At 50.4% G+C, this 13,380-nt stretch overlaps 1 protein-coding gene across 3 annotated transcripts in view; it reads right to left on the bottom strand.

The window, feature by feature from the left end:
- TTC7A (tetratricopeptide repeat domain 7A) overlaps positions 1-13,380 on the bottom strand; it is a 121,909-nt gene that overhangs the window by 88,308 nt on the left and 20,221 nt on the right. For 2 of the 3 annotated variants that reach the window (XM_004436677.3, XM_087436811.1), the window contains exons 4-5: positions 3,531-3,661; positions 925-1,040 (exon numbers count right to left, since the gene is read on the bottom strand). In XM_004436677.3, coding sequence (XP_004436734.2) covers positions 925-1,040; positions 3,531-3,661 — 247 coding nt within the window. Of the gene's footprint in view, positions 1-924; positions 1,041-3,530; positions 3,662-11,270; positions 11,358-13,380 lie in introns of those variants that run through there. The other variant, XM_087436812.1, reaches the window with a different exon arrangement.

Consider the following 13,380-nt stretch of genomic DNA (forward strand, 5'->3'; position numbering starts at 1 on the left):
TGCCTGGGATGTCCTCTTGGCCCCAGCCCACAGTGTCTGCAGAGGTGATAATGATGCCAAGGCAGAGGCCGATGGGGCACAGGACATCCCAGCCGCACCTGCTAGTCTCTGGACTGGTGGAGGCCTTCCCGGCAGGCAGGACTGACCACTGCAGAACTGCCTAAGAGCCACGGTTGCCTCCAACGCATCCCCCGGATTGTGTAGCTTTTTCTTCCCTCCCCACCACCACCCAACACACCCATGAAGCGCCACTCCGGGCCTGGTGCCCACACCACCATCCCCTCCTGCACAGATGGAAGTATCAACTGCACTCCTCATACAGGGAGGGTGCCCTGCTTAACTCCAACAGACTGAGGAAGGGTTACCAGGTGAGTATTCCCAGGGCCCTCGAGTCAACTGGAGGACGAGCTTTCTACCACCCCATCAGCAGGGGCAGCTGCTCCTCCAAAATGATGCCAGTCCTTTATTTTCACTACACTTCCGCTCGCATCTCACTGCCCCTTGGAAGTTGGAATAAGCAGGAATCACCTTTTCTGTTTGATTTTTGGGGAGAATGAAGCTCCAAGAAGCGAAATGACTTTACCCGACGCCTCGGTGACAGGGACCACCCCCAGACTAGCACCCACGGCCCGCTCACTGTCCTTCCTCTCCCACATCATCCTCCAGGCTCCCACACCTCTTCCTTCTAAAGATAACCACTCCCGTTTCTCTTCTCAGCAGCTCTCCTCCAGAGCACGTGCAGGCTTTATTGCCTCGGCAGCTTCTGACAAGATGTGAACAAGCCAGCCCCATCGATCCTCTGAGAGAGCGCACACGCACACAAGCAGGTCAGAGGAGAGGGAGGCCAGACTTGCGCAACCCACATCAGCAGCACCCCGGCCCAGAGAGAAACATCCAGGTCCTGCCTGGCTGCAGGCGACCTACCCCTTCTTCAGGTTTGTCACGTAAGCGCTCTGGAGGGCGGCTTCCAGGAAGTAGGTGAGCTCATAGTCAACCGGATGAGAGCCTTTCAGATGCCGTGACGTGGTGTTATTTGTGACCTGGGAAGGGGAACACAGAGAGAGCCACTGTCTCAAATGTCCGAGGCAGAGGGGCCAGGGCAAGGGTCAGCCCAGGCAGAGGCAGTGACCCCATCAACACCCCAAGTCCCCAGCCACCTCGGGGCCCAGAGTGCAATACTCAGACCAAACTCAACCTAACTTGCTTTAATTTAAAATATGTCTAAAGCGCTCTCCCCATCCAAATGCCCGATGTCCACAATAGCCCTCCAAGGCTGGTTTTGTCCGCATTTTGTAGATGAGGAAACTGAGGCTCAGAAAGTGCCTAAGGTCCCAAAGCTGGTGTGCACCTGGACCTCAAACTCAAGTCTGGCTGGCTGCAGATTCTAGGCTATTGTTCATTCATTCAACAAACACTTGAGTGTCTACCATACGCCAGGCACTGCACTGCCCCTGTCACAGAACCATGGAACATCAGAATAGCTGGAGGGCTGGGAACCCCAGGCTCCAGGAAAAGCTGAGGAACAGTTACGTTATTAACTGAGCTGTCCTTAAGCCTCAGCTCTAAAAGGGTCGCCCACACCACCGCGATAGGCCTGCCTTTAATATGCCACCTCCCTTCTCTGATCCAAGAAAGAAAGCAACAAGCCATCCACTGTGTCTTTTAGAAATTGAAGCAGATTTAAGAGAGGTTCTTAGCTCCTCAGAGGTTGGGGCTGGGTCTTAGGAGGGAGAGACAGCATTTCTGAGAATGCACAGGGTTCCACGGCCTGCCCTCCCTTGACCTGAGATAACCAGCTATCGGGGCCCATTTGTCTGCTCACTGGTTCCAGCCCTGGACGTCACTATAGCTCATCACTTTAATCCCCTTTTAAGAGTCCAAAGCCTAGACTTCTAGCTGAATGGGAGACTATCTTTTTCATGAAAGTTTCCACCAAACCACATGTAACTCAAATGTGAAAAGCCTAAAACATTGCCATCTTGCAGTGATCCACATGACCTTGGCAGGGGTCAACTCAACCCCGTCAAGTCTCCGCGTGGACCTCTGCCAGGGGATGTGCTCAAGTCCTGTTTTTGCTGAGCCCCACAATCACTTCTCCTTTCCTTCTGAAGTCCGGCCCAGCAGAGGGACTCCAGGGCAGTGACTCTCAATAGGGCGGTGATTTTGCCTTCCAGGGACACTGACAATATCTGGAGGCATTCTGGGTTGTCACAATCTGCGGGGGGAACTGCTGTCATCTCGTGGGTAGAGGCCAGGGATGCTGCTGAACATTTTACAATACACTGGGCGGCCCCACAACAAAGAATTACCCAGCCCCAAGTGTCAATAGTGCAGAGATTGAGAAACCCTGCTCTACAGGAACTGACCTAGCCTGAGGAGGGCTCCCAAAAGGCCCATCATGGAAACAGGTGCTACGTTGACATTCCAGCATTGGTCTCCTGGGCTCTGAGTCTCTCAGCTCATGGCCACCTCCTCCCTCAGGACGCCAATCCTAATCCACTCCGCCATAGCCCCTGCTACCTAACATCTATTAAACGTCTACTAAACAGAACGCCTAAGACAACCCCCAAATTCTCCCCCACAAGTAATCAGAGCCACACTCCCAGGCCTCAAATCCTGCCAATGCCACTCATTAACTGTCTGAACTCCGGGAAGCTTTTCAACTCCTCTCCAAACCTGTTTCCTCACTTGTAAAATGTGAATCCCAACAGTGCGTGTTCCAGCCAGTCGTGTGAGGGTTAAATGAGAGAATGACTGAAAGTACTCAGAGCAGTGCAGACCCAAAAGCAGGCACTCAGTAACCGTTTGCACATTCTTTGCAGAATATGGCTGCCTGTTAACCAAGAGCACCCCAGGAAGGAAGAACTGGGGGACCATCACAACACGCTGCTAACACCTGGAACTGCTGTCCTGCAGACGGTGCATACAGGCCCCCAAGTGGAAACTAGGAGATGAGAAGGCCAGAGAATTTCCATCCTCTCTGCGGCCTCTGACAGGCTGGGAGAATGGGTCCCAAGACCTCGCCTCCCCTAAGAGATCCAGCAGGGGGCTTCTGGGCCCCAGAGAGCAGGGAAGGATGTCTAGCTGCGAGGAGCAGCCCAACGGCACCCCCTCCGAGGGGAGGCTGGTGAGCAATGGTTTAACCTCTCTCAACCTCATCTATTCAACAGGGATAAATACAATACCTACTTCACAGATCCCTTGTGAGGACTGAACAATTGAACGGATACAAACAGGGCTGTCACATTTGGTCGCACAAACTTAGCTCACCAAGGAGGTTTCTGGTCCCTCACAGGTGACGTGGACTGATCTATTCATTAAAACTGTTTTCTGGCAGTAGAGGGTCTCATTCTAACAGAATCAGTTTACCATAATGAGTTTTCCAACCAATGAGGGAGAGTGTGTTTCGAGGGGTGGAGGGTGCCTTTTGCTAATCTGCACAAGGGTGACCTAGGGCTCAGGGGGGGCCCGTAGATAGAGGTGCTCAATAGCGGGCGGCTATGAACACAGCGCTGTTACTCCCAGCTCACCTTCTCCAGCTCCTGCAGGAACACCTGAGCGATCCAGGAGGCCCTCTCGAAGCAGGCGATCACCTCCTCCTCCCTCTCAGTCAGGCGGTGGCGGGAAGCGATGGAGTTGGGTAGGCGTTCCAGGGAGAGGCCTGCAGGGGGAGGAGAGCACCTCAGACCTGCCCTGCTCAGGCCCCCCGATTCCAGGCCCTTCCCATAGGCCCAGGGTGGGCTCATCCGAGGAGACCTACACTCTGGAGCAGCCAGTGGGAGGCAGAAGTCCACGGAGGGGAAGGAGGAGGCTAAGCAACGGTGGTATTAGCGGCGGCTGGGATCAAGCAGTGGGCGGACAGCGGGCAACCATGCCCCACAGAGGGAATCACACTGTGGCACCCTCATGTCCAACGCCTGCCTATGCTTCCAGGCCAGCTCCTCCAGGAACCATTCCTGACCTTCCCAGTTGCTAGAAGAAAACATCCACTCCCCAGGCGCTCCCCATTTCTACGTTGTGTAGTGGTAATTTATATCCAGCTCTTCTCTCCCCCAGTAGCAGAAAGCTCCATGTAGGCCAAGTGTGAGCCTCTTGGACTGCCACAATCCTAGTACACAGTAGATGCTAGAGTTACGCAGCATTTTACACGCACCCCTCCCGTGGAACCAAACAGTTTGCCTAAGTTACCTGCATGCAGGTCTTATCTGCCTGAAGTGGACATCTGCTAATTTTGCCTCCCTGGCATCCACTTCCCATTCTTTCAGCCATAGCACCTCACTTTCGCTTTGAGCACCCCTCCTGCAGTTTCAGCCCACATGGTTCAGAGGGAGATGACCCCACTCCACCTCCAGGGCAGGCATATGAGCCGGGCTGAACCATCATCAGGGCCACCGTGAGTGGCTAAGGATGACCACATGGCCCGGCCTGGGCCTAGAAGAACTAATTCCGGAATTTTTACTCTTTCCACTGGGTTTGGTAAGCTGGTGAGAGGCCAGCCTGGAAATGTTAGGGAAAGCCTGCCTTAAAATGAAGCTACATAATGTGAATATAGTTAACACCACTGAACTGCACACTTGAAAATGGTTAAGACAGTAAATTTTATATTATATGTTTTTACCACAGTTAAAAAAATTTTTTTAAATAAAAGTATAGCTCTAAAGCCAAAAAAAATCCAAAAACTAAAAAGCTGTAAGAAGCCAAGAAAGGAAAGCATTGTATACTTATTAGAAGTGAATGCTGCAAAGGAAAACAACTATTTATGTCCGCTTTTTCTTAAGACAGGAAAAAGAATGAATAAACTCTTAGTCATGAAAAAAAAAAATGAAGTCTATGCAGAGTAAAGATGAGCCATGATGGAAAAGGGTAGATTCGTAAAGACACAAGCTCTTCCTGCTAAAATTTTCCAGTATATGAGCCAATAAACACCCCTGCCCCCCGTCTTTTTGGTCGAAGTCAGTTTAAATTGTGTTTCTGTCACTTGTAACTCACCCAGACCTGACCAGAGAGGGCTGCCCTTTGGATGGCCAGCGCCCACTGGGCAGAACCCAGGTCTCCCATCTTTGTGCCTCACACCATACTTTACATGACGTAGGAGCTCAAGACGAATTTACCGAGGGAACTATAAGAGGAGAATCCTCAACTCTCTCCTGCCCTGTAGCCCCTACATTCAACTGATGACCAAGCCCCTAACATTTCAAACCTTCCCTCCCCTTCCCTTCTCCTACTACCTTATTTCAGGCTTTATCTCTTGAGTGGATGACCACATTGGCCTCCTAACTGGCCTCCCTGCCTCCAGTCTCACTCTAATCCATCCTGTACATGGCTCCCAGGGTGATCTTTCCCCAATTCCACCCCTAAAAACCCTCCAGGGGTCTCCGCTGCTACAGGGTAAGCTCCAAACTCTTGACGCTCCACACCAGGCTCTCCAAGATCCATCCGTGTCACCTCTTCAGCCTTGTCTCCCACCATATGCTGTAGGTTGTATGTTTGTGTCTTCCCAAAATTCATATGTTGAAACCTAATGCCCAAGATGATGGTATTAGGAGGTGCGGCCTTTGGGAGGTGGAGCCCTCATGAATGGGATTAATGCCCTTATAAAAGGGACTCCAGGGGCCGGACTGGTGGCATAGCAGTTAAGGGCGAGTCCACTTCAGCGGCCCAGAGTTCTCGGGCCCAGATCCTGGGCAAGCACAGACACACCGCTTGTCAAGCCATGCTGTGGCAGTGTCCCATATAAAGTAGAGGAAGATGGGCATGGATGTTAGCTCAAGGCTAATCTTCCTCAAAAAAAAAAGGGACTCCAGAGAGATCCCTCACCCCTTCTGCCAGGTGAGGAGACAGGGAGAAGTTGGCAGTCTGCAACCTGGAAGGGGCCCTCACCAGAACTCAACCATGCTGGTGCCTTGATCTCAGACTTCCAGCCTCCAGAAGGGTGAGAAATAAATTTCTGTTGTTTATAAGGCACCCAATCTGTGGTACTTCGCTATACAGCCTGAGCTGACTAGGACACCGTACCTGCCCCATCCACACCCAACCTCCTGCTTCAACTGCTGATCTTGCTCAGGTTGCTCCTGTTGCCTGGAATGCACACCCCCCAAGTCCACCCAAAATTACGCTCACCTTCTACCCCACTGAGTGCCACCTCCTCTACAGCGCCCCTCCTGACATAACCAGTATAACCAACCATTCCCTCCCCTGGGCCCCAGTCTAGAATATTCCTGCCCCAACATTTCTTATATTTATTTGTTCACATGACTGCCCAGCCGGACTGTAGGCACCTTACAGCCATCAACCTTATCGTGTCACCTTTCTACCACCTGGCACACAGTGGGCACTCGACAAGCAGTGGCTGGTGGGCTGGAGGACAGCAAGCCTGAGCACGTCTGACAGAGCACAAAGGGCTCTGCAAACACAAGGGAAGGCATTACTGTTTTCCTTGGCCAGATTCCAACTCACACGGCTTCAGTGACCTTGCCCTCTGCCAGGCTGGGGTGTGAACAGGTCCAAAGGTCGGGGTGCCTCGGCTTGGGGGAGGGCCGGCACAGAACATGAAGACCTTTGCTCAACACAGAGACTCAGTAACCCAGTCACCGAGTGTGAACGTGGCTCCTGCCAAATGACTCATGATGAGGAGGGAAGAGCACCTCACCCGAGAGGACTAAAGGGAGAGGAGGCATAGAGGTAGCAGTGGAGGAGACACAGAAGGAAGGCAGGAGAAGGCAGGTCCCGCTGCTCACTGCCAGCCTAGCCCCTCCTGCCCAGATGCGTGGCCTGTGCACCCTGCAGGAAGGTGGGACAAACATACAAACTGCTCAGAGGCCTGGCCTGGGAGACCAACTGCAGATAGCAGGAAGACATAGGCAACTCCAGAAGACACAGAGCGGATCTGTTTTAACATGGCTGCCCTGTGGTCCCCGCCAAGAGATGTGCTGCTGCCTGGGTTCCCTCCTGCCCCACCTCTGGGCCCAGAACAGGGATGGACAATGCCAGCTGCCTGACAGGTTCAGGCTGCCAGTCCCAAACCTCCGGTGGGCTTAGCGGTGAATTTAGCATTTGTGGGGCCTCTGCCTTCCTGTGCTTCATTTTTCCTTCTGCTCCCATCAGGGGCCCCTCTACCACGCTTCTCTGAGAATTCTAAATCCCATCTTCCTTGAAAGCTCACAGCAAAACCACCTCCTCTCTGAAGCCTTCTTAAGTCTCCCAAGCTCAGAACCAGCAGAACATGGTAGCTGTGTCTCCTTTGCGTGTGCCTTTGTCCTACATCTGTCTGCCCATTTCTGATTGACCTTTGCACCCAGCGAGAGCAGGGCCTGGTGTCTGGTGAGAGAGTGGATGAATGCACAGATGAATGCAGACACTTATTCATGCCGCGTATACAGCCCAGCGGGGTTTCCCCCTCTGCACTTAAAAAGTGGTTCTTGCAGAATTCATAAACAAATTGTGGTATATTTATACAATGGAATACCATTCAGAAATAAGCAAAAGGACAAACTCTTGATATACATACAACATGGATGAATCTCTCAGAAATTATGTTGTGCAGAAGGAGCCAGATATCAAAAAGTACATGCTATATGATTTCAGTCATATGACATTCAAAAAAAGATAAAAGTATAATCTATATTAATAGAAACCAATCAGTTATTGCCTGGGGTGGGGATGGGGAGAAGATCAACTGGGAAAGGGCCTGAAAGAACTTTCTGGGGTGAAGGAAATGTTCTTTGTCTTTACTGGGGTGTTCATGGGTATTTACACTTGTCCAACTCATCAAGTTATACATTTAAGATTTGTGCACCTTGTTGTATGAAAATTTATCTAAAAAAAATAGATATAATGCCTTTTTAAAGGAAGCAGTTATGATTCTGGAGAACTACAAGATCAAAGCAGAGAAGCTACGGTTATTGAGGTGGTCCTCGGTAAAATCATTTCCAAGGTACGTGAGACCAAAGAGCTTCCTGGAGCTGGCAGTGGCTTTTCCTAACGAGGGTCACAGTCCAGTCACCCAGTCTGCCCCTAAAAAGGGCCTTTCTTACCTTATTTGCTCTTTGACTCACATGAAGGTCCATTTTCCTGTCCACAAACATCCGATCAGAAACCTACTGGGGACTCCAACCCCTGGGTTCCTTCACCCTCTGCCCCATGAGTGTTTTTGCACAAGTTGCCAGGCCACAACACTAGATCCAAGAGGGAGACAGGCTGCTCCTGAGCCTGGCCCTCAAAGGATCCCAGGGGTTGTAAGGCAGCCCTGTGAGTGGGAGGAAGCCAGGGGCTGCCAGGAAGCTCCGAGCACTGCACATGGTTCCCACCGGCAGAGGGGCCTTTCTGTGAAAACACCCAGCTCTAAAAGCCAAGGGAGGGCCCCTTTCAAGAGCAGAGCTTGATTTTTCATTAACTCCACACTTTCGGTTTGGAGGCAAGCAGATCCTGGCACAGCCCAGGGCTCAACACCCAGGCTGGTCCCAGCCTCTTCAGTCGGAGATGACTCATCACATCCCAGACAGCCGCCCTTCCAAGAAGCCCTGCCCTTGGAGCCCTGGGCCCTGGATGCAGAGGTGGAGAACACAAAGCTTCCTCTGCAATGGAACTTTCCAGATGGGTGGACCCCCTCCCTCCCGCCTACCCATCTGGTCCAAGACCACAGTGCACCCACAGAGGGCTAAGCCCAGAGTTGGGTACACCAGGTTGTGCGGGGAGGGGAGAGAAGTGCAAGTCACTGCTTCAGCCCTCAGGGAGGAAGCCTTGAGGACAAATAGGGAAGAACCCCATAAATCACACTCAAAGGGGGCAACTGTGGGAATGTAAAATGGTGCAGCCAATGTGGAAAACAGTCTGGCAAGTCCTCAAAATATTAAAAATAGAATTGCCATATGACCCAGCAACTTCTGGGTATATACCCAAAAGAACTGAAAGCAGTCTTGGAAGAGATATTTGTACACCCATGTTCATAGCAGCATTATTCACAACAGCCAAAAAGTAGAAGCAAGCCAGGTGTCCGTTGATGGATGAATGGATAAAGAAAATGTAGTGTATGTACACAACTGAATATTATTCAGCCCTAAAAAGTAAGGAAATCCTGCCATATATGATAACGTGGAAGAACCTTGAGGACATTATGCTAAGTGAAATAAGCCAGTCACAAAAAAAAACAGTATTTAGTGTATGATTCCACTTCTATGAGGTACCTAGAGTAGTCAAACTCATAGAGACAGAAAGTAGAATGGTGGTTGTCGGGGCTTGGTGGAGGGGCAAATAGGGAATTGTTTAGTAGGTAGGGAGTTTCAGTTTCGCAAGATAAAGAGTTCTGGAGATTGGTTGCACAACAACATGAAAGTACTTTACACAACTGAACTGTACACTTAAAAATGGTTAAGATGGTAAATTTCATGTTAGGTGCATTCATGACAATTAAAAATAAAAAAATATTTTAATGGTTAAGATGCTAAATTTTATGTTATGCATATTTTACAACTGAAAAAATTGAAAAAAAAAAAAAAGGAGGTAATTTTACTCCTTGTATCAAGTCTTCAAAAAGTGCACACACTTTGATCCAGTAACTCTACTTCTAGGAATTTATCTTAAAAAAAAAAACGAAAAAATTAGAGGCCAGCCCCATGGCATAGTGGTTAAGTTCAGAACATTCTGTTTTGCAGCCCAGGTTCACGGGTTCGGGTCCCAGGTGTGGACCTACACCACTCATCAGCCACGCTGTGGCGGCAACCCACATATAAAGTAGAGGAAGGCTGGCACAGATGTTAGCTCAGGGCTAATCTTCCTCAATCAAAAAACGTGGAAGATTGGTAACAGATGTTAGCTCAGGGCTAATCTTCCTCAGCAAAAAAATAAATAAATAAATAAATAATGATGTACACAAAAATTTAGCTTCAAAGATATCCACTGCAGCACTGTTTATAATGGTAAAAAAATGAGATGTAACCTATAGGTCCAATAACGTGGGACAAATTTGCTAAATTACAATAGATTCTTACAATGAAATGCTATGAAGCTACTTTAAGTAGTGATATAGATGTGTATTGGAAAATGATTCATAAAATATTCACTTTAAAAAACAGGTTATAAAATATGATTCTATGAACTTATTTTTGTCTAAAGAAGTCACATATAAACCTATAGGAAAAGACTGGAAGGACATACCTCAAAATATCTCAGTTTCCAAAAGCATAAAATGGGATTACTAACAATGCCTAGCTCATAGGCTGGCCACGAAAATTAAATTAGGTGGTATTATAAAGAGCAGGACATATGGTCTCAGAAAACGTTTTCAAGTGATGCTCACCTTGACCTCTTAGGTAGGGGTTTAGCCCTTCCCTAGAAGGACAAATCTAATTCAGGGACAAGAGAGTCATTCCAACACTCCTCAGCCAAAAGTGGTAGAGTTCAGACTAGATCCAGATCTTCTGGCTTCAGCACCCTCTGCTCTCTCTGCCCAGACTCCAGGAGTCTTCCTTACCCTCAGTGACTCACCAAGAGTTCCCAAATCTCAGGCTTCTGGCCAGCCCACAGTGGCCCATCTTCCACATGTGTATCTGATGGTTGAGTTATAGCTGTCTACCCTGGCAGGGGATGGGCCTTCACATTGGTGCTGGTTCTTCAAATGCACCCTCAAAGTCCTGTCTACACTCCACACCCCCACTGACTGCTTTCCGGGGTAGCCTCCAACGATGGAGGGAAGGGCTGCCAGGAGAGGATGCGGGCAGACCACACCAACTTCTTCCTCTCCAGCCCCAGGGTCTCCCTCCTGTGACGCTGTTTACCACCTTGCCCTGTTTTTTATCTCGCAGCCTAGGAAGGCACTCCATGAAGGCTTCATGAACACACAATCAACACATCCAGCCTCCTCCCAAGACACCCCAACAGGGGCCTGCTCCTTCCTCTTCATCTAGAAGCCAGGCTCTTCCTCTGTGGACCACAGTCTGGGGCCAGGGCGGCAGGACCCAAAGCGCTGGCCCATGCCCCTTGGAGAAGGAAGCCAAAATAAACAGCTAATTCCTGCCATACCAGGACTGAAAAAAACGAAAACCAAATATGCCACCATATCCTGCCCTAGGAGCAGCCTGGTGTTTATTCTCTCAAGTTTTAATAAGCCACAAAATTCTAGGTGAAATCAGAATAGCTTGGGGTTGCACTGACTGAAAGAGAATAGAAAAAAAGGAAAAAAAAACCAAAACCTTGAGGGGTGAGGAGAAGAGAATTTGCAAATCATGATTCTCACAGCTGCTTAACGTGTTTCACATTTTTACTTTTCACAGCACCTTCACAATTTAGCATCTTGCTGCAGTATTTTGGGTGAACCGGGGCCAAAGTCTCCACAGCCAGGCCAATCTTCTACCAGTCAGCCAGCGAGCAAGCCTGCCCAGAGCACGGACTGCGGCCTCCCCGGTGCTGGGCTGTGAGCGAGAGGAAAAAGGGGGTTGGCTAGGCTGAAATACAGGGCAGAACTGGTTTTCAAGGGGCCCACAGCCCACCTGTGGGGCCACGACGAGCCCCAAATTAGGCACCAGTGACTAAGGGCTGTGGGGCTCAGGCCACGACTCGGGGCTGGAGAAATGGGGGGTCATTCCCCACATCATTACCACACTGAGCTAGCGCCAGAGAAACAGAAGCCACATAGGCCTGAGGGAAGAAGGAAGCCATTTGCCCCGCCCAGAACAGCCCCTTGACCGGTGGATAGCGGCACCGGGGCTTTCGAGGGTTGAACTGGGTAAGGCTTGAGATGTCGAAAGAGCAGGCCCTGAAGCATCCTGTATGTCCATCAAAGCTGGGGATACGCCTCAGGGCTTAGACCAACAGAAGAGGACAGTCTGTCACCTAGATCCACAAAGGCTTCGTCCCGGTCTAGGTCCCAGGCCCCTCAGCTCCAGATGGACCCAGACAGCATGTTGACCAAGAGGTGAGCCCGACTTTAGGGGAGAAAGGCTGTGCCACACCTCATGTGTGGCTACCTAGGGCCAAAGTTCTAGAATACCAGCAAAGGGACACCCTGGCCCTCACTGCTGGGCTCTCAATGCCCCGCATTTCCTAGTCCCTCCCACACATACAGCCTCTCAGCTCCAGAAAGGTGTGACTACACCCCACCTCCAAACAAGCCACGTCTGGGGCTTCCCTCTGAACTTGCCATTACCTGGAAGGCACATCTTCCACTCACCCGTGGACGATTCCTCCTCAAACTCAGGCTCACCCCACAGTTCACCTGGGAAGGCCCCACAACTAGCTGGGTCTCACTCACTTCCCTCTCTGGAACAGAGCGGGTCAAACAGGTACCCCTTGGGCGTCAGGGACGAGCCCAAAACTAGAATCAGAGAGAGCCAAGTTCAAATGCCGACTGGGTCCCTACTAGTGTAACCTGAGGTGAGTCAGTTCTGCCTGAGCTCTGGGGTTCTGCCCTCTGTACCTTTCACCTACTTTGGTAACAGCACCCTGATTTTCCTTTGAGGAACTATTCCTCCAACTCAGTCCACAAGATTCAGGTGGGGAAATCCCACCCTGGCACCAAGCCAGCAACCTAGATGCTGGTCACCATAACTGGCTCCAGAGTGGGCATGAGACCAAGCCAGGTCAATGAGAACCTTCTGCGAGGCACTCTCTCCTTCTGAGGTTGTAACTGCTATGCTGCAGGACCAAGTAAACTGGGAGCTGCTGAGAAAGACCTCAACACATGGAGCCCCTGGATCCAGCTATACCTGATGCCACCTACTCCAATGACTTTCTAGTTACATGGGCCCATAAATTTCCAGTCCCTCCCCCTTTTTGTTGTTGCTTTTCCAGCTAGTTGGAATTGCATGTTTGTCATTACAGCCGTAAGTCTGGTTACATGGAAACTCATCCCCAGAAGCATAATGTCAGAGGGCGTAATTCCCGAAGTGCAGGACTGGCTGAGTTGAGATCAGGTATGGCAGTGAGGATTTGCTATCTTCCAGCTAAGAAACTGGAATTCCAGATAGAGAGCAGCAGCATCAGCTGAAATGTAGCCTGTTTTGCCTTGAGGTGAGACCTTGGACCATGGAGGCTGGAGCCTTAGGGCATCGGAGAGAACATTTCAGGATACTATCCTATGTTGGATACTTTTTAGGGCCCACAGTAAGCCTACAAAAAGGGGCAAGCTTCACTCCTGGCAGTCCCTCTGGATGACACAGCTTTGCTAAGCGGCCCTTTTTGCCTGTGGACAACAACCCAAGATGGCTGAGGGTTAATGCAGACAATCGGGGTTAGAAATCCTCTGCTCCTGCTGAAGATAGTGCCAGAGGAGGCAGGAAGACCAGACCCTATCATGAGCTAAGGCTGAGGCCTGGGAAAGGCCTGATCCGCCCAGGATCTCACAAGGACCCTGCGCTGTGGCTCACGTGCCCCTAAAGAGCCAGATGT

The sequence above is a fragment of the Ceratotherium simum genome, chromosome 11 (genome assembly GCF_057802395.1).
Source record: "Ceratotherium simum simum isolate JZ-2026a chromosome 11, ASM5780239v1, whole genome shotgun sequence".
NCBI lineage: Eukaryota > Metazoa > Chordata > Mammalia > Perissodactyla > Rhinocerotidae > Ceratotherium > Ceratotherium simum.